At 40.4% G+C, this 21403-nt stretch overlaps 1 protein-coding gene across 3 annotated transcripts in view; it reads right to left on the minus strand.

The window, feature by feature from the left end:
- The window catches only part of LOC117982347 (lachesin-like), a 90560-nt gene that overhangs the window by 57282 nt on the left and 11875 nt on the right, over positions 1–21403 (minus strand). For all 3 annotated transcript variants that reach the window (XM_069498639.1, XM_069498640.1, XM_034968702.2), the window contains exons 2-3: positions 7789–7928; positions 3300–3406 (exon numbers count right to left, since the gene is read on the minus strand). In XM_069498639.1, coding sequence (XP_069354740.1) covers positions 3300–3406; positions 7789–7861 — 180 coding nt within the window. In that variant the 5' untranslated portion in view covers positions 7862–7928. The remainder of the gene's footprint in view (positions 1–3299; positions 3407–7788; positions 7929–21403) is intronic.

Below are 21403 nucleotides of genomic sequence, written 5' to 3' on the forward strand. Positions count from 1 at the left end.
TTTCATTCTAAAAGGATCAAATTAAACTTATGATTGTATGTAATCACAATACAAAGAAGCGTCAGAGATTTTAAAAATAATAAGAGATTCCCTAGCGTCAACGAAATAATGTTTTCCAAGAAAAGTAATTTCTACCAACTTAGCATAAGAAAAACAAAGATTCATCCTAACTAATTCCAAAGCAGAGTTGGTTGAATAAAGTCAAGTCATATTATCTTAATATAGTTTGTAAGTACCTATGTCATGTTGAAAGAGAAAATTACCTCTTACGTCTTTATGCTCCTACTAGCGACCCGCTCCGGCTTTGCATGGCACAATTCTAATATCATTGCTTATCGTTTATTCAAGAACTGCCGCCGAATATGCACAGAAAACACGCTCCGGATATCCGGTATTCGACTTTCAACATGAATAATTCTAAAGCTACGAACAAAGTCACTCCCATTTATTCAAACGAAAAACTGAGACAAGCATACAGTATCGGTTTTTCGAGCGAATTTTCCCGCCAAAAAAACATACACCGTACTGTATCTTTCTAATCTCCAGCGAATATTTCGATCTAAGTTACGAGTGTTCACGAAATAGAGTGCCATTTTTGATAGTCAATTTATGGAGGGGAAAGGGGTAGATGCAAGATAGAAAGTAGTATTTATTGCTGCGAATAAAAAACGGATTTCGGCTCAAGTTAATATCAACGGAAAAAAGTGTTAGATTGGAATATATAGCTTGGAGTTGATATACGGTAATGTGCTGAAGTGGAAATGGTTGTAGGGCGTTTGATATAGTGTGTAGTAGTGAGAGCTTCGGAGCTTCTAAGGCTAACGTGTAAGAAATTGAGGTTTGTTTCTTTCTTTTCACGGGTAAACATAGGTCTCTATAACATTTTCATATCTCGTTTTTCCCGCAACTTTATCCGCGTAGAATTAGGTTCTTAAAAGTCTTGTGCAGTCACTTCTTATATTACCCTCTTTCTGCTTGTGAAAATCCCTTTAAATTAACTAACTCACTTAGAGTTTTCTAAAATCCTGAAATATCTATTTTTTTATCAAAAACCCCAAATACCAATTTTTTGTAGATGTAGCTTAAGAAATTATGGACTTTGATCTCCTGTTAAACCCGCTTGGTGGTGGCATTTCCAAAAATAGTGAAATATGTACCTATGTGTTTTAACCGAAAACTTAAATAACAATTTTTAGGGTTCCGTACCTCAAAAGGAGTAAACGAACCCTTTCGCAGACCGAAAACAAAGTGATCCTAAACTATGTTTTCTGTCTGCCTGTCAGTCTGTCTGTCCGTCTGTCCGTCAAGAAAACCTATAGGGTACTTCCCGTTGACCTAGAGTCATGAAATTTTGTAGGTAGGATGCTCTTATAGCACAAGTAAAGGAATAAATCTAAATATTTGTTGTTACATCACAGAAAAAATATTAAAATGTGTTCATAGACAAATATTAGTATTTTCAATTTTTAAAGTTATATAATTATACCAAGTGGGGTATCATATGAAAAGGCTTTACATGTGCATTCTAAAACAGATTTTCGTTTATTAGTTTTTTATTTATCGTGCAAAATGTCGAAAAAATACGACAATACAGAACCCTCGGAAACTGGTTTTTGGATACAACTTAACTGACACACTTATAAGACCGAAATCTTAAGAGTGAGGCTCGACTCTTACTTGGCCGGTTTTTAGGGTTCCGTAGTAAACAAGGAACGTCCGTCCGTCCGTCCGTCCGTCCTCGGTTAATCTCAGAGACTAATGCTAGAAATCTGTAATTTGGCATGGGTATAAATATTAACCACGCCAACAAAGTGGTGAAATAAAATTTTGATAATTTTTTTTAGGGTAGCTCCCCTACATGTAAAGTGGGGATGATTTTTTTTTCTCGTCTACCCTATAGTGTGGGGTATCGTTGAATATAGGTCTTTTCAAAAATACTGTGGGTGTGGGAACATCATTTTTCGATTTCTAGATCCGTTTGTAAAATATGATGTTTTAAAGTGCTAATTTTTATTAGAGTCAAGTAAGTGTCGTCGTGGTCCCCCCCCCCCCCCCCCCCCCCTCTATCAGCCAAATGGTAGTAGGTATTTAGGAACGTGAAAAAATTCACAGCAGTAGTATATATGATTAATTTTAAAGGAAAACTATCATAGCTAAGTAAGGGGCACAAGCTGTAAGACCAACATCATGCGGATTCAAAGGGTTCAAAACAACATACTAAGGACAATAACTAGTGCGCCCTGGTTTACACGCAACGATGAATTGCACCAGTACCTGGATATGCCAACTGTTTCCGAGGAAATAAACAAGTACTCCAAAAAACACAAAGTTCGCCTTGCCAAGCATCCAAACCCACTCGCCAACTCACTTCTAGCTGCCCCTAGAGTAAAAAGTGCTCGATATCTGATGGACGTGGGAGCAGTGGCCAATGGCTCCTTCGTTTCTCAATACCAAATTCAGCACAAAAAATCTGCTTATAGTCCCCCGACTGATTGCAGATAATGACAAGGAAAAAATAAATTGCTAAGTAAGGTTCACAGGTTAAGAAGTTATATCTGTTTTTCGAGGATTGTGACTACGGAACCCTACACTGCGCGTGGCCCGCCACGCATTGGGCCAACCCACCACCTCCCATGGCCCCACCAACCTCGCGGTTATATGGGCCGAAACGCGGGAGGGCGCCCGTTCGGTACTTGCTCGGTGGCTCTTTCCCGGGGCGCCTTCTTGACTCCCTACAAATTCTTTCCTATCTGCTTCCTTGTCCCCACTATGTCACTCTCCCCATTCTGGGGCAGACGTCACAGATACGGGAGATTCCCGTCGCCGTTCGTGGTGTCTCCTGTTACCCACATCCTCTCCTGTTGTTGCGTACCTGGATAACTAGCTCTCGCTTCCCTCCTCTGAGCTGTTCGCGTCGTCGTTGTCCTCCTCGCTTCCTTCCTCTTTTTGCTCTCCGTGTCCTCTTCTCCGTCGTCGCTGCCGCACTTCGGAGCAGCTCCTTCTCCTGTGCCACGCGTGCGCGAACTCCCGCAGTCCTCGGAAGTTCACCTCCGAGGAGACCAGGTCCCGGTAGTACACCGGGCCCACCTCCGCATGCACCGTCCCATCCAGCATCTTGCATCGGAGGTCCTCGTACAAACTGCACTCCCACAGGACGTGGTGCGCATCCTCATCACTCTCGCCACACTCACACAGACTACTCGCACACAGCCGAAACCCATGCAGGCGCCACCGGAAGCATCCATGACCCGTGACCACGCATTGGGCCAGTTTTATTTGTATAATTATTGTGGAGTTACCTTGTAGGTGCCGAGATGTTCGACGACGCACGGGAGGCTGGCGTCGCGGCCGAGCGCCACCGTCACGTTGGGGATCGGCTCCGAAAAGCGCGGCTCCTCTGTTAGCACTGCAACAACACGAATAGGTACTTATATTATATACTGCGACCCGCCCCGGCTTCGCATGGTGTAACGAAGCGTTACATGAATTATTACTTATATTATTATTTTATCCTATCTATTATTATAAATCATATTTTAAACGTAATTAAGTATAATTTTTTAATTAATTTGCATTCTTATTAAAAGTAGTTGTTGCGAAATGGCAATACCCATTTCCAAACGCTGTCTGTCAAAAGAAGCCTTTGAAAGAGGCCTTTGGACTTTTTCTCGGTTGAGAGCTCGCTCTGGTGGCGAGCCGAAGTTTTTGTCTATTTACATTGTTCCTTAATCTATATATATAAAAGGAAAAGGTGACTGACTGACTGACTGACTGACTGACTGACTGACTGACTGACTGACTGACTGACTGACTGATCTATCAACTTACAGCTCAAACTACTGGACGGATCGGGCCGAAATTCGGTATTCAGATAGCTATTATGACGTAAGCATCCACTAAGAAAGGATTTTTGAAAATTCAACCCCTAAACGGGTGAAATAGGGGTTTGAAATTTGTGTAGTCCACGCGGACGAAGTCGCGAGCATAAGCTAGTATTATATACTAGCGACCCGCCCCGGCTTCGCATGGGTGCAATGTAGATACTAATGTGGTGTATAATGGTGTGGATACATTTATGCTATCCTGGATTTTTTTGTAGAAATTTTTAAGAGAAATAATTCATTATTTTCGTAATACTTTGACCGTTTATGCAGCGCACGCCTCGAAAACTCTCAAATGAGAGGATTTTTTCCGACCTAATTCACATTATTTCAATTTCCCTAGGGATCTCTAATTTTTTGAGAATTAAACCATACCTATAAACCTTCCTCTTGAATCTATATATATAAAAGGAAAAGGTGTCTGACTGACTGACTGATCTATCAACGCACAGCTCAAACTACTAGACGGATCGCGCTGAAATTCGGCATGCAGATAGCTATTATGACGTAGGCGTCCGCTAAGAAAGAATTTTTCAAAATTTAACCCCTGAAGGGGTAAAATAGGGTTTTGAAGTTTGTATGAAAGTCAGTCAGTTTTGAAGTTAGAAGTTTTGTAGTTAATATTTTTGCAATTAGCAGTATGACATATTTTATGTTAAAATCTCATTGTGAAAGATCAACCCAGGGTGTAAAATAGGGGTTTAAATTTTGTTTACTCCACGAGGACGAAGTCGCGGGCATAAGCTAGTCACTATATATAAGTAAATAATAAAAAGCTGTATGTATAAGCTTTATAATACGAGTATATGCGTTGTTTACTTAAACTCTGTTCAGTAGCTATCGAAGTTAATTGGAGAGCCGGAGAGGCTGTTGAAACATTTTAACGGAGTTTCATAAAATTTCGGACAATAGGAGTTCTAATTAACGTTACATGACAAAGCAGCCCCCTTTGTGTGGGGCGCAGCGGCATACGCTGATGGAAATACTTTTGCACGTTATTCATATTCAATACGGTGTTTTTAGGGTTCCGTACCTCAAAAGGAAAAACGGAACCCTTATAGGATCACTTTGTTGTCTGTCTGTCTGTCCGTCTGTCTGTCAAGAAACCCACAGGGTACTTCCCGTTGACCTAGAATCATGAAATTTGGCAGGTAGGTAGATCTTATAGCTGACATTTGGGGAAAAATCTGAAAACCGTGAATTTAGGGTTAGATCACACAAAAAAAATTAAATTGTGGTCATGAACTAATAATTAGTATTTTCATATGAAAGGTCTTCACCTGTACATTCTAAAACAGATTTTTATTTATTTTTATGCATCATAGTTTTTGAATTATCGTGCGAAATGTTGAAAAAATACGACTGTATTACGGAACCCTCATTGCGCGAGCCTGACTCGCAACTTGCCAGTTTTTTTGTGGTTCCGTATTGCCAGAGAAAAAAAGGAACACTTATTAGGATCACTTTGTTACCTGTCTTTTTTATTTTTTTATTCCGATACAAGTTAGCCCTTGACTGCAATCTCACCTGGTGGTAAGTGATGTTGCAGTCTAAGATGGAAGCGGGCTAACCTGGAAGGACTATGTCAGTTTTGACTAATCCCATACACCTTTGGTTTCTACACGGCATCGTACCGGAACGCTAAATCACTTGGCGGTACGGCTTTGCCGGTAGGGCGGTAACTAGCCACGGTCGAAGCCTCCCACCAGACCAGACCAGAAATTTAGAAATTATAAAATTCCAAACCCCTGTCGGGAATCGAACCCGGGACCTCTACAGCGCTTACCACTGCGCCAGGGAGGTCATCTGTCTGTTAAGACCCATCAAGGGAATCAAACCCTATAGGCTACTTCCAGTTGAACTGGAATTAAAAAAGGCAGGTAACAAGGTCTTATCGCACAAAAGTAAAGGGGAAACTCCGAAAACCGTGAAATTGTGGTTACCTACGTCACAAAAAAGTGTTATTTCTTGTACGATGGTACGGAGCCCTTCGTAAGCGCGGCCGACTCCCACTTGACTGGTTTTTATATAGTAAGTACTAAGAAAGGAAAAGTATTTTTTCCAGCGTTGATGGCATGGAAACTTTTATTTGAGGTGGAAATTATGACTAATTGATTCATTATGTATCTTCTATCTAAATATATAAAAGGAAAAGGTGACTGACTGACTGACTGCTGACTTAGGATAATTGGATATTATTATTACATATTAAATTAAATTACATATAAAATACAGATAAAAAACAAGTAATAATTAAGTAGACCTAGGTCTAGTAGACGTATGAATGGGCAACCCCTGCACTAGTAAACACTGTATTACAGTGGGTTGCCTTCTCCATTTCTAAAAACTTGAGTAAATGACTGACTGATCTATCAACGCACAGCTCAAACTACTGGACGGATCGGGCTGAAATTTGGCATGCAGATAGCTACTATGACGGAGGCATCCGCTAAGGATTTTTGAAAATTCAACCCCTAAGTCGGTGAAATAGGGGTTTGAAATTTGTGTGGTCCACGCGAACGAAGTCGTTTAGTCGTTAGTTTATGACCACAATTTTTTTTTTTTGTGAAGTGACCACAAACTCATGGTTTTCAGATTTTTCCCCGAATGCCAGCTATAAGACCCTCCTTACTGCAAAATTTCATGATTCTAGGTCAACGGGAAGTACCCTGTAGATTTCTTGACAGACCGACAGACAGGGATAAGGGTTCCGTTTTTCCTTCTGAGGTACGGAACCCTAAAAAGAATTTTCATAATCGGTCCAGGCGTAATCGGGGAATATACATAAACAAACAAAGATATTAGGTATGTACATAGTTAGATATCACAAGCAGCACTAAGTTGGAAAGAGAATTAGTTAACCAAGTCGGAAAGTTAGTGAGGTAATTAGTTGACTCAAACTCACGAGAGTTGAACCCAAAACTAAAGTAGCACTTAAATTGATTGACACCACATCTAATATAGACGCCGATTCTCAAAGACACGCACCCCCAAGATATGAGGAGCAAGATTTAATTACTGAAGTTGAGACCCCTTCAAAATATTGTCTTCATTAAGACTCGACGCCCTTTGAGCTCGTTTTATTTGAAAAGTTTTCCAGTAATTCGGAAAAGTTAGTTAGCCTACTAACAGTTTCATTTATGATCGTCGCCTCGCGTCGGTTAGATGTTTATGGCGAAATGTTTCGCTAATGTTTTGCGGTGCTGTAAATTACTGCTCTACTGATGACGTAAGGAGATATAAAGCATCATCCAAACCTGCGCGACCAAAGCGACTGTGAGGCGGGAACATCAGCCGCGCGGTGTTCGCCTCTCACCATAAATTTTCAACCTTTTTGAGGTTTTACTTCGTTATTTTTCATAACCCTATGTTGTAATCTAATGGGAACACCGCCGAAGGGACTTGATTCCACAGTTTGCATGTGCGTGGAAAAAAGGATCTGGCTCAACGGGTGGTTGAAGTGCACCCCAAAGTGGGTTGAAAACACCCAGGTGGTGAGGGTGGAATTGTTTGCGGTGGCGTGCGGTGCGGTTATAGACAAAAGGAGGGTGAAATGAGATCAAACAACTCTTCGGAGCACTCCCCGTTATAGAGGCGATAGAATATGCAAAGAGAGCTTACGTCTCTGCGGTGCTCCAAGCTTTCCAAGTTAGTTTGGGGTCGTCCACAAGTCGAACAGCCCGCCTTTGGAACTGATCAAATGGAAGGAGTTGGTACTGGAGTGCTCCAGCTCAAAGGTAAGATGGCAGATGGCAGTACTCCATGTGAGGGCGGACTTGCGCTTAATAGAGAAGGAGCCTGTGCTCGGGTGCGAAGTACCGCTTTGCTCTGTTGAGCACCCCAAGCTTTTTGGAGGCTAATTTGGCCTTACTTTCCAAATGATCCTGAAATTGGACCTTTATCTTACCTTGACATATAATAGTGATGATCTGTATGAGGCTGATGGCGAAGCTGCGGAAGGGCCCGCGTCTCCCGCTCATGGTGGCATCAGGACAGTCACCAGCTCAGCGCCCGTCGCATCCTAGCTTGCTTGACCAGGTTCACCATCTGTAACAAAGGGAAACCTTTGATTAAACAATTTTTTTGAGGTATTTTCAGCATACAAAGTAATATGTCAGAAATTTAGGTTGCACGTGGCAGGAAACACAGTCGCCGTGAGGGCTAAAATAGCGAATGAGATCTCAAAACGTGTGCACATAACTCGTTTTAGTAGGTTTTGCTAAAAAGTTTCCAAACTCAATTTGACCACAGATGACAAAAACCTTGGTATCCTGAACAAGGTAAACCTGGAAAGAATATAGAAACCGATATTCCTTAATCCATTAAAGTTACTGTAACGGAACACTGCTCGCACAGTTTATAAACTCCCGTATCAAAAATACGCATTTCCGACGTTTGTATTCACAACTTTTTGATACAGGTCGGATACGAGTTGTAGAACATTTTTTCAAATACACTACAATTCTAACATAAAATTCGGAAAAATAAAATACTATCCATTCTACGTTTTTTGTAACAGTATGATTGGTTGCCTCGATGCTAGTTCGGAAATAGTGAAAATATTTATATTTTATTTCACCTATAATTATGAATGAAATCGATACATACTGTCGATATGTGTATATCTTTTTCTATGCGTATTTTCGACATATACCTACAGCCAAGATCAACTAGTACCAGTACCTATTCTTTGTTTTGTCTCCAAACACACCTATACTTAGTATGCGACAGGTTGCGATGGCAATCGGGGTATGAGGCGTTGCGTCCCCACCCGATTGCTGTGTCGACCTGTCGCGAACGTTTGGAGATACTTTCTAGAAACTAATATCTGTTTCTGTAGTTCTTCATCTTTTTCGAATCCTTGGTATTGGTACCTAGCTAAAACTAAGATCAACCTCTACCGCACTTTAGCTTTCACCTGTACCCGTAGTACAAGATTTTACGTCTCACCAAACGAAACCAAATTCGAGAGTCGAAATACTTCCGCGTTACAGTAAAATTGACCTAAACAGCCTTGAATTGAAGTCAAATATTCAATGCCACTGATTTTAATTTCGCAATGTTTCCGCTTGGAGCGCTGGCTGTAGAAGTGTAGACAAACTTGAGCTTTAAAACAAGGCGTTTAAGATCCTGTTTACTGTAACGCGGAAGTATTTCGACTCTCGAATTTGGTTTGGTTTGGTGAGACGTAAAATCTTGTACTACGGGTACTGTAGTAACACATACCTACGTAAATTAACGTAGTCTTAGGCAGTGGTCCGACCGCCGACGATGAACGAGAAACGAGTAGAACAAGAAACTTAAACGAGTTGGCGATCAGCGGGAAGCGAGTGTGTAGTTTCGATAGGTTTGTCGCCAGGCTTTAAGCGAGTGTGCAAGTGCGACGAGCGATTACTCGCGCCATTCGCCCGCGGTCGCTCAGTCCTGTGCAAACCTGCTCGCGCGTTTCACGTGCTCAAGCGAGCGAGCATCGCTGAACGAATATCGCTGAGCGAGTTTATTTTTGAAACAAAACTAGTAAAGCAAGCCATCCCCGGCAGTGTGAACAGTCAGAGAGCAACTTTTGATATGTGCATCTCGTTCGTTTACACGGAATGTACATTTATTGTGCGTTTCTTGAGAGAGAAAATCGCCGATAGTTAGTCGTTTTTTCGCCGGCGCGGTGGGCCACTGCCTTACTGTAGCATATTCTTCTATAGTTTTAGCTCTCTTGCCGTAAATACCTCTGTAAATACCGCAACATATGTCGGAGCAGGAATATCAAGCCACGTCGTTTCTAATTTGGTCTAGCAGTACTGCAACTCTAATCGATTTCGTTTGCCAGACCGTCTAACAGTTGATTACGGTATTTTTAGTCGATCAGCCGCAATACTGCGACTTCCTAAGTATTTAATGTGACTAATTTTATCAAAACTATGTACACGTTGTTAGGTACCATATCATAAGTCATAACATATTGCATGCTGATAGGCAGAATTTGGCTGTACCTTTTTGTTTTGTAAAATCTGCACTGTTTACCCATATTCGCAATAAAGAAATTTGAATTTGAATTTCCTTATACATTCGACTTCTACCTATTTATACCTACTAAGTACAGCACGCGGAAGAAAGTAATGTACATCGATCTTTAGAAGGAGATAACAGATTTGTACAGCATTGTCTCTGTCGTTAAGAACGTAATATATGTAGTTATGAGTGACAGAGACAACGCTCTACAAAGCCGAAATGTCATTCTAAAGGAAGATGTATATTACCGCCGCGCGCCGCGTACTGTACAGTGCGACATGGCTCTTTTGGCGCGTGGCGAAAATTGGAACTAAGGTTGCCGTTAAGTGTCCCCTTTGGTCTTGTTTGAATAGTCTAAGCCTTTGTTCTCCAACAGCGCCCCCCTGTCAATGTCATTCAAGTGCTAAAAGAGCCTTGTCGCCCTGTGCCGTGCATGAACCTATGCTTAACTCTAAAAACCTTTACTATGAAGAATTTATTATTTGTCAATTTTCCATTTATGTGGCATGGTGTCTGAAATGTCCCACGTAAGTGGCAGGGCGGGTTCGCTAAGTGGCAAACACTGAAGCAGTAGTCAATTTGCGGCACCGATTGGCCTCCGCCGCCAGTAGCTTGAAACGATTGATCTTTGCCGCCATGGACTTCGGACAAAGGGAGGAATGTGTGGCGCAAGTTGTAAGAGACTGTGTATCTAGATATAAAAATACATGCATGGTTAGCATGGGCGGGGATATAATTTTCTCCCCGCGGAAAGGATAAAATCTTTATCCCCTCCGACAGCTTTATCCAATCTCCGAGCATGGGCTCACGGGTGGATATAATTATCCACAGTGAATAAAACGGGGGACTTTTCGGTTTTTGGATCTTTTCCTTTACCTATATTGGGTTAATGGTAATTGGTATTTGGGACCTCTGTTGGTAAACAATATTCCAAACATAACCCAAACACAACCCAAACATAACACAAACACAACCCAAACATAACCCAAACACAACCCAAACATAACCTAAACCCAACAGGTACCGCGAGACATGTTTTGATTTTTTAAGTTCTATGAGAATAAACTTAAACCCACGTCTAATGTCGAGGATAAAATTGTCCCCGAATTAGGGATAAACTTCTCTTCTCCCCTGTTGCCGTGCTTTGAGAGGTGGATAAGTAAATTTTATCCCTCGTCAGTGGATATTATTGGGGGATAAAAATTTTGTCTCCTGCCCATGCTAGGGGGGCAGAAGTGAAGTTAAATATCAGTCACAACGTGCAAAGGCTTATCGAGAGTTTTACCATTTATAATAATCTAACTGCAATATTAACTTGATTAGAGCACAATAATTGCTATTGCAACCGGTCAATCAAAATGGCGACCTAAACACAAAAAGCATATTTTAATAGTCGGTCGAGTCTCGAGTCGGTACGAGACTGGCTTTAAAAACCACCCGCATTTATAGAATCGACTCAAGATGGCTTGACGTGACTTGACGAGATCACGTGACTTCCGTTTCAAAAGGCGGCAACTACATGTACATTATAATCATCGTCATGATTAACTTCTGGGCACGGGTGAATTTCAGATTGAGAAGGGTTTAGGCCATAGTCTTCCACATTGGCCAAGTGCGGATTGGCAGACTTCACTGAGAATGTTATGAAGTACTATCAGGCATGCAGAACTCCTCAGGATATTTTCCTTCACAGTAAAGCAAGTGTGCATGACTCCAAAAAATTAGAGGTGGGTGCCCGGGATCGAATTCCAGAGCCTCCGAGTTTTAATTTAATGTTTTTTTTTTACTTTTTATTTAGATTTATGTTCATTTAATAGAATTGTCTGTTTATTATTATACCTTCCAAATAGTAGTTATAAAGCCTTAAATAAAAATACTACACCTCAAATACAACAATCAAAGTACTTTACAAAGTCAAAATGTTCATAATTCAATAACCGCTCGACGCTCGCTTCCATGCCTTGGAGCCAAGCGACATCCAAAGCCCCCCTCCCCTCCCCCCTCTCCGTGCGCTGAAACCTGATTTAGCCGAAGATCAAATTCAATTGTGTCAAACGAGAAACTGACTAAAAATTCTACTGTTGCCAATATTACGGTATTATGAATTCCAATCCACGACCTCTGCTGCAGATCAAATATCATCCTGGATTATTTGAATTGTATTTCTAGTGTCTCAAAAACCTGTTTAATTACTTTAAGTCTTTTCGGGGTTCCGTCACCGTCTTCGGTTCCTATAGATAATAAGCCTTCGCTGTCCGTCCATCCATCCATCTGTCAGTGTGCATTTTTTTATTCAGATACAAGTTAAGTCTTAACTGCAATCTCACCTGATGAGTGAAAAAACATCTACAGCTAATGCTCCAAGCGGAAACGATGCGAAACTAAAATCAATGGTAATGAATTTCGGACTTCAAATTAAAGATCTTTAAGTCCATTTGACTTTGAAGTTATTGTTTTTCGACGCCTAAGTTCTATCAATGTTTTTGTAGTATAAAATCTCATACTAAGTACACTGTTTGAAGCTACTTAAGCCCACAAAGTATGAAAACGCCTCCGGTAAAACGGTATAAAGATGAATTACTGCCGGACAACGGAGCCGCCTCTAGCCATTTCGCCCATTTTGCCCGGTTGAAGCATAACGGCTTGCCCATTTGCAATTCTATTATCATCGTAGTAGAATCCATTTTCAATATAGATATCGGGGTTTGAAAATTTGACAAAATATTTGCGAAAAGCATTTTTATCGTGGACGATATCGCTGTTTGCTCAATGCTCGGAATTATATTAGATTTGATGTTCGACAGTCGTTTGGCCGGCGGCGGCGGAATTGACAATGTTTGTTGAAAAGTCCGCCTTTATGTTGGCCTACACTGTACAGTGTTTACTTGAGTCTATGGAATAATAAATCACCCTTTTTTGTACGTGGGAGATATCTGTTATGTTTAATTTAACTATAGCGATGCGCATGATTGCTAATTTTAAATCATTTTCATTTTCTGAATTGTTATTTTAATTCACAGACAATTTTCAAGAAAAATGACTATGCAATTTTTGCACTTAGGTATAATAATTGTTTGGTACATTAATTTATCTTTCATATTATCTTCTTGGTAAAGTAAGGCTGTGACCCACTTACTATCTACCATTTTGATTAAGCGGTTGCAATAGCAATTGCGCCCTAATCAAGTTAATATTACAGTTAGGTTATTATAATGATTAAAACTCTCGATAAGCCTCTACGCTTAGTGATCAATATCCGCGCGCAAATTTAACATGAGAGGACATTTTAACTAACTTATCTAAAATGGCCAATAATTCCCTGCTTTTCTGTCTGACTCTTTTATCTGCAAAATATTTTCAAAATGCAGATTTAGGAAAATTTAGGAAAATACTTTTTTATCCAACTTGCTTAAAAAATTCAAAGTATCATTTCTTCAATTTTTTTTATAGGCGGAACATAATATTATTTCAAAGAACGTGATTTGGGTTCAAAAGAGATTTTCCGACGTAAACATTAGTCTGGGATGCAAGTTATCTCAGTATCTTTCATTAAAATGGGTACGAATGGATCATGAAAAGCTAACAGACAGTCAGACTACTTTCGCATTTATAATATTAGTATGAGTTTTATAACTAAATTATTTTCCACAACTTGGTTTATGCAGTACACCCTCATACTTCACCTACATTAGTCATTCTTCACAGTCGACTCACTGCGGCCGAGTGCTACGTATTCAAGCTGGAGTGCTCTCATCTTATCTCGTAGCTATTCGTAAGTGAGTGAAATCCTTATTACTTGCTGACTTTTTCGAAACTATGCACATACTTGGTTTACCTTATTTATTTTATTCATTTTTAACGTTCCGTACCCGTAGTACAAGATTTTACGTCTCACCAAACCAAACCAAATTCGAGAGTCGAAATACTTCCGCGTTACAGTAAACGGGATCTTAAACGCCTTGTTTTAAAGCTCAAGTTTGTCTACACTTCTACAGCCAGCGCTCCAAGCGGAAACATTGCGAAATTAAAATCAGTGGCATTGAATATTTGACTTAAATTCAAGGCTGTTTAGGTCCATTTTACTGTAACGCGGAAATATTTCGACTCTCGAATTTGGTTTCGTTTGGTGAGACGTAAAATCTTGTACTACGGGTACAGTTCCCAAAAGGTGCCAACAGCCTAGAAATAAGTACCTAAGCCTCCGCTGTTCGTCCTTCTATCCGTCCGTCCGCTTTGCCACGACACGGTCTTGCGCCGCTTAAATCCAGCAACTCCATGCGATACGCCTGATGCCATCTGTTTGGGTCTTCCGGTGCGAGGTCGCCATTCCAGCACCTTGGGAGCCCAACGACCGTCTGTCAGTTTTTCTAACTATATGTGCCCAGCCCATTGCCACTTCAACTCCGCAAACCCGCTGAGCTATGTCGATTATTCTGGTTCTCCTACGGAGTTTCTTACAGATATATACCTTTTTAGCGTTTAAACTACCGTGAGTGATTTCCATTATAAATACTATCTGTCCCGGCTTTACTCACGTGTGTCGTCGACGTTAGCCCGACTAGTTTCGAACCCATACGGGGTCCTTTTTCAAGGGAGTCCGTCCGCGCACGCGCCGCGGTTTTGACTGCGGGACGCACGTGCCGCTGCCCGTAGAGTACCGCGGAAGATACAGGAAGCGATCGAAATTAGTCGCCACCCGAATTTCAATCGTGACAATGGATGGATGCTACCCTCAGCGTGGAAACCGCTTTTTGACGCTAAGACAAGGGCATCAGTCGTGGGACGGGACACCATTAGCTCCGCGTGCCTGGATTTCGGTGACAGTTCCAGTGATCAAGAACAGCAGGAACTGTCGGGAGACGATCGGCAGCTGTCTCCCCCCCCCCCACCCCAGCCACCCTCACAACGAGCTCTACGGGCAGCGGCACGTGCGTCCCGCAGTCAAAAACGCGGCGCGTGCGCGGACGGACTCCCTTGAAAAAGGACCCCGTATGGGTTCGAAACTAGTCGGGCTAACGTCGACTACACACGTGAGTAAAGCCGGGACAGATAGTATTTATAATGGATATATACCTTACTTTTGCTTTTGCTAAGTAATGGTTTTAAGCTTATTTCGTGGTTAAACGACATAATTATAATCGGGACTGCAGTCCCGTTGTGATCACGACTCATGCAACTGAGTCGAAATAACATCAAATTAATCGTGGTTTTGCTAAATGGGTTCATAAGGTTAGATGTCAACCCTTTGTTCTCCATGACAGATAAGCCGTATTACCCTCTCATTACGCATTTTTTCTTGTTCGTAAAATAATTTCCGCACATAATATCAGATTAATTCTTTATCTTTTATTCCGCATCCTCGCTGCGCCTCGTTCGCCTGCGGATATGAATGCCTTTCCGTGTTAAAATGTTCCGAGAAGCCGGCGATATTTTGCGGAAACACCCAGTCAAGCAAGGAATAAAATTTATCTACATAATATTATTTTGCAAAAATGTGCATCACGACAAAAATCACTTAAGTATGCCTCTCTTATCGAGAGTTACATTTTTGTTCCGTTTGCCGAGGAGACGGCAGCGATTTGCCTCCTCATTTCTAATTGGGCAACGTGGTAGATAATGTCCAAAACCGGTCTAATTCTGAGAGATCTGTGCTCAGTAGTGGGACGATGATAGGTTGACGATGATGATACGTCGATTGCTATATCCTCACAGATCCCATGCAGCACCCTGATGAAAAGGAAACCTAAACCGGCAATCTACACTTCGCTACCGTCAGAGAATTTTAAAAAATTATGAAGATTTAAAAAAATAAAGATATGAATATTTCCAAGGGCTATAATGCTATTAGAGTGCAAAATCTCAAACCTTCAGCGGGTAATAAGGAGCGTGACTGCGAACAATTTGGCCTCATCTCGTCATATTAAACGCTCAAGGAAACCCGCCAATGAGTCTCTATGATATTACAATATTGGCGGAGATTGGGGACGAATTGAATAGCTTTTTTACAAACGAGGATCGGTTCTCGATTTAGCGTATAATTTTGAGTTTTTCTTTAAAAGTAAATGTAATACTGCTTTTTCTTATTGTTATCTGGTCAAGGTTAAAAAACCCGGCCAAGTGCCAGTCAGACTCGCGCACCGAGAGTTCCGTACTCGGGTATTTTGCATGATGAATCAAAAACTATTATGCATAAATATACATAAAAATCTGTTTTGGAATATACAAGTAAATAGCCCTTTCATAATACGATACCCCACTAAAATTAAAAATACTAATTATTTGTGTTCATCAACATATTTCATTTTTTTTTGTCATGTAGGTAACCACAAATTCAGGGTTTTCGGATTTTTTCCTTTACTTGTGCTATAAGACCTAGTCTACCTGCCAAATGTCATAATTCTAGGTCAACGGGTCAACCCTATAGGTTTTCTTGATAGACACGACAGACGGACAGACAGACAGACAACGAAGTGATCCGATAAGGGTTCCGTTTTTCTTTTCGAGGTACGGGCCCTAAAAAAGTAGAGTGTATCATATACCTCATTGAATAAAATGAAGCCAATTCGGGTTGATAACTGAATTGGCCACTTGTAAAATGGCGCGAACAAGAGTAAACAAAGCACCTCTTTACCGTCGCGATTATTCCTCCCCCCCATTACCCCTATAAATAGAAACGTTCCCCGCAATTCGATGGGGTGGGACATGAAAAATTATCACCTCACCCCTCCCTCAACGAGTAAAAGAGTATGAGTCGCAAGTAATTTTTCTACAACCCTTACCTACTGCTATAAAAAACCGGTTAAGTGCGAGTTGGACTCGCGCACGAAGGATTCCGTACCATTATCTAGAAAAAAGAGCAAAAAAAAATCACGTTTGTTGTATGGGAGCCCCCTTAAATACTTATTTTATTCTGTTTTTTAGTATTTATTGTTATATAGGGACAACAGAAATACATCATCTGTGAAAATTTCAACTGTTTAGCTATCACGGTTCATTAGATACAGCCTGGTGACAGACGGACGGATATGTACAAGAAATAACACTTTGTAATTTTTTTATTTGCATGGCGGCCATTTTGGTTTTTTTATTATTTGATATTATAGGGGCAATAGAAATACACACTCTGTAAAAGTTTCAACTCTCTACCTATTACGGTTTATGAGATACAGACCACTGACAGACAGATAGATAGACAGACAAATGGATGGGCAGCGGAGGCTTAGATAGGCTTTCGTTGGCACTTTCGGGTACGGAACATACTATCACCTTATTCCTCCTCCAACGAATAAAATAGTGATTCGCATAATTTCTCCACAAGCTTTACACATAGCTACAATGAACTTCGGTCAAGTGCGAGTCGAACTTCAAGGGATTCCATACCATCGTACAAGAAATAACATTAACATGGGGTTATTCAAGGGGCGGACCAACAAACTCCTAAAAGGCCGGCAACGCATCGGCGGCTCCTCTGGTGTTGCAAATGTTTATGGGCGGCGGTAATCACTTAACATCAGGTGACCCGCCTGCTCGTTTGCTCGCTATATCTATTAAATATTATTATAAATTTATTATTTTTACATTTGATGGCAGTCATTTTGAAATATTTATTATTCGTTGTTTTAACAGCAACTGAAATACACACTATGTGTAAATTGCAATTCTGGAGCTGTTACGGTTCATGAGATGCAGCCCGCTCACACACAGACATACAAACGGACGGATGGTCAGGTGACCGGATAGCCGAAGCTTAGTAATAGGAACGAAAGCGTAATATCATCTCCCCCCCCCCCCCCAACTTGCCCCCATGAATAAAAGAGCAAGTCGCAAGTAATTTCTCTACAAGCTTTACACATAGCTGCAATAAAAACGCGTCGGGTAGAAGACACGCTCCCATACATCATCCCCGTCTCTTATTTTCGGGACGTCTGGCGGGAAATGAAAGTTTAAATGTCAGAAGGAATTTAGTTCGTAATGAGTTGTGCCTCGTTTTTATAAAGAAAACAACTTATTTTTTCTACTGGGGAAAAGCTTTGATTTAAAAAAAACTCGTAAATGTGAGTCAGACTCGCACATGAAGGATACTGTACCATCGTACATGAAATACCACTTAATGGTTTGTTTTTATTTGCATGGCAGCCATTTTAATTTTTTTTTTATAGCGGCAACAGAAATACACACTCTGTGAAATTTTGACTCTACCTATTACATCATATATCATCATTCATGAGACACAGATGGTCATGAGATACAGTCCGCTGACAGACAGATGGATGGAAAGCGGAGGCATAGGGTTGAGTTGGCACCCTTTGAGTTACGGAACCCTAAAAATGAGTTGCGGTTAATGAATGACCCGTCTATTGCGTAGTACAGGTTTATTTTTCTACATGACTAAACTAAGTAACGTATAATAATAATATATTACAAATTTTATTCTCCGCCCACGGCGTAAACCTGGCCCAAATTGAGATTACAGTCTAGGCTTTATCTTATTACATTGTGAAATTACATTAGCAATTCCGTATGAATAAGGAGGTAAGTACGGGGAGCGGGAAAACTTGCTATTTATGTATATTACTCAGTACGCTTAGTATAAGATTTTACGTCTCACCAAACGTTGCTAGAATTCGAGAGTCGAAACACAATGACGTCAAAGTAAAATGGACCTAAAGAGCTTTGAATTGAAGTCAAAAATTCAATGCCACTTTTTTCCTTATTATTAAGTGCCAATTACTCAATTGTATTACGATCTAGCCTAATTTATGACTAATAAGTAATTTTATTTAAACCTAAATTTATAAATCTATATATTATATAAAATTCAAAGACCTGACTGACTGACTGACATATTATATATCATCGCACAGCCTAAACCACTGGTCCTAAAGACATGAAATTTGGAGGGGTCTATTTCTTGTAAAGAGTAAGTATCCACTAAGAAAGGATTTTACGAAATTCCACCCCTAAGTGGGTTAAATGGGGGATGGAAGTTTGTATGAAAGTCCGTCATTTTTCAAGTTATTTGCATGAAAATTGGTATTTGAGTTTTCGGTCACAAATAAAGAAATATGTGTTTCAGGATTTTTAGAAAATTCGCCCATAATGGTGGTAAAATAGGGGATGACAGTTTTTAAAGGGATGAAGGGTTATTCGGTGCTGGTGCAGGATGCGCGTCCTGATGTTATAATGTTTGTTTCTGAAAAAAATGCCATTTGTTTCCTGTAGGCCACGCGGGCGAAGCCGCGGGCAGAAGCTAGTTATCTTATATACTAAGAAATTGTCCATTGACGCATCTTAGTCTTTCTTGATTATACACTTTGTTCACGTGTTCTTTCAGCACTTACACTATGTACACTATCACTAATCACTATACACTAACTCAAAAGGTTTGGTTCTTTTCAGTCTTCTCACTGTCCCCGTTACGTCAAGCAGCTAGATTGCTGCAACGTTAACGAATGCCACTGATTTTAATTTCGCAACGATTCAGCTTGGAGCACTGGCTGTAGATGTGTAGACAAACTAGAGCTTTAAAACAAGGCAGTTAAGATCTAGTTTACTGTAACGCGGAATTGTTCAGACACTCGAATACTATCAACGTTGGTGAGACATAAAATCTCGTACTAAGCGTACAGATCTGAATTTAAAGCTCTGAGAATTTCAGTCTTATTAACCTTAGATGATGTATGTGCTACGGCTGAAAGCCGAAGTGTGGTTGTACCTTTTTACGGTTCCGTACTCGAAGAACGATCGACCAACTCGATCAAATTACGAAACCTCCACTGTCCGTCTGTCTGTCTGTCTGTCTGTCAGCGGGTTGCATCTCATGAACCGTAATAAAAAGAGAGAGATAGTTAAAATTTTCACAAAGTGTGTATTTCTATTGCCGCAATTCTTTTTTTTCTCTTAACTAAATTTAGAGTATCTGCATCTCTTTCTTTTTACCACTGCTAAAAAGGACGGAACATGATTTTAAATTTAAAGAAACAAATTTTAGTGCACGCTACACAATATTTGAACAATAGGCTCGCGACTGGCAGCTAAAGTCACGAGGTTTGACAGTTCTGAATTAAATTCAAAACTGTCAAATTGTGCCTGTCCTTTTCTTGTGACATTAGTAAGAAGAGGATGCAAATACCTTCTCTAAAATTTAGTTGTGATCAAAATCGGTACCATTATGTACCTAAACTATATCTCGTAGTAGGTATCCTAACAACTACATTATAATAATTCGGTCAGATAGCAGGACGTGTTATAAATTTCTCCGAACCAACTTCAGCGATAAATAACAATAAAGATAACATCTTGTACAAAGGATAAATTCTACCAATTTCAGGACATTAGAGCTACTATTATATGAGCCTGAAACTTGAACATGACCAATAAAAATAATTGGTCATTTCCAAGCAAGTCAGCTGTCCTTTGAAATATAAAATGGGGCTTCTACATTGAGCGACGATATTTCATTTTGGCCGCACTAGTCCAATAGATAAGCTATGTACACACAACAGACATTTTTGTCGTATAAAGCAGCCTGTTTGCGTCCACTGTTAGTCCTAGGCCTTGCCGAGAGCGCGCCACCACATAAGATCACCTTCCTCATCCACCCACTTCCCGCTATCTTTTTAAGACAGTCTTACTAAATATCTTTTTAGGAATTTTTAAGGACCTTTCATCCTTGTATTTTCCAGCTTAGAATTTATCAGTACCCTTATCAGTACCCTTATTATAAATGCGAAAGTGTGTTTGTTGGTTTGTCCTTCAATCATGTCGTGCAACGGATTGACGTAATTTTTTGCATGGGTATAGATAAAGACCTGGAGAGTGACATAGGCTTCTTTATATCCCGGAAAATCAAAGAGTTTCCACGGGATTTTTAAATAACCTAATTCCACGCGGATGAAGTCGTGGGCATCAGCTAGTAGTTTATATGTATGCCAGCTGCATCCCGCGACGTCGTCCGCATGGATTTAGGTTTTTATAATCCGGTAGGAAATCTTTGATTTTCCGGGACAAAATGTAGATTATGTCACTCTCCAAGTTTTTAACTATAGCCATGCAAAAAATCACGTCAATCCGTTTCTCCGTTGCAACGTGATTGAAGGACAAACCAACAAACAAATACACTTTCATATTTTTAATATGGGTAGTGATATAATATGGCTAAAACGTATCTTAATACTGTGAGAGCGTTTCAATCGTTTTAGGTCTTTGAAAATTTTTAAAAACGTGGTGTAGTAAGACTGTCTTGTCTGTCTTCTGTCGCATAGTGTATAGATGCTCTAAATCGAAGCTGCTATTCTGCGTCGTGTCAACGATATTTCATTTTGCACAGTACCTACTCTCCCGTTTTATTAGATTTTCATTCAACGTTCGTTTCACTCCGAACTATTTTTAAAAGACTACTTAAAAGCATTTTGACGTTTCAATTAGGTACCCTCCTTCCAAATAATGTTTTGATACAGCCATTTTTCATAACCCTTGTCTAACTTTTCTTGGACATATTCGGTTTTACCAAAAAA

The sequence above is a fragment of the Maniola hyperantus genome, chromosome 5 (genome assembly GCF_902806685.2).
Source record: "Maniola hyperantus chromosome 5, iAphHyp1.2, whole genome shotgun sequence".
In the NCBI taxonomy this organism is placed as follows: domain Eukaryota; kingdom Metazoa; phylum Arthropoda; class Insecta; order Lepidoptera; family Nymphalidae; genus Maniola; species Maniola hyperantus.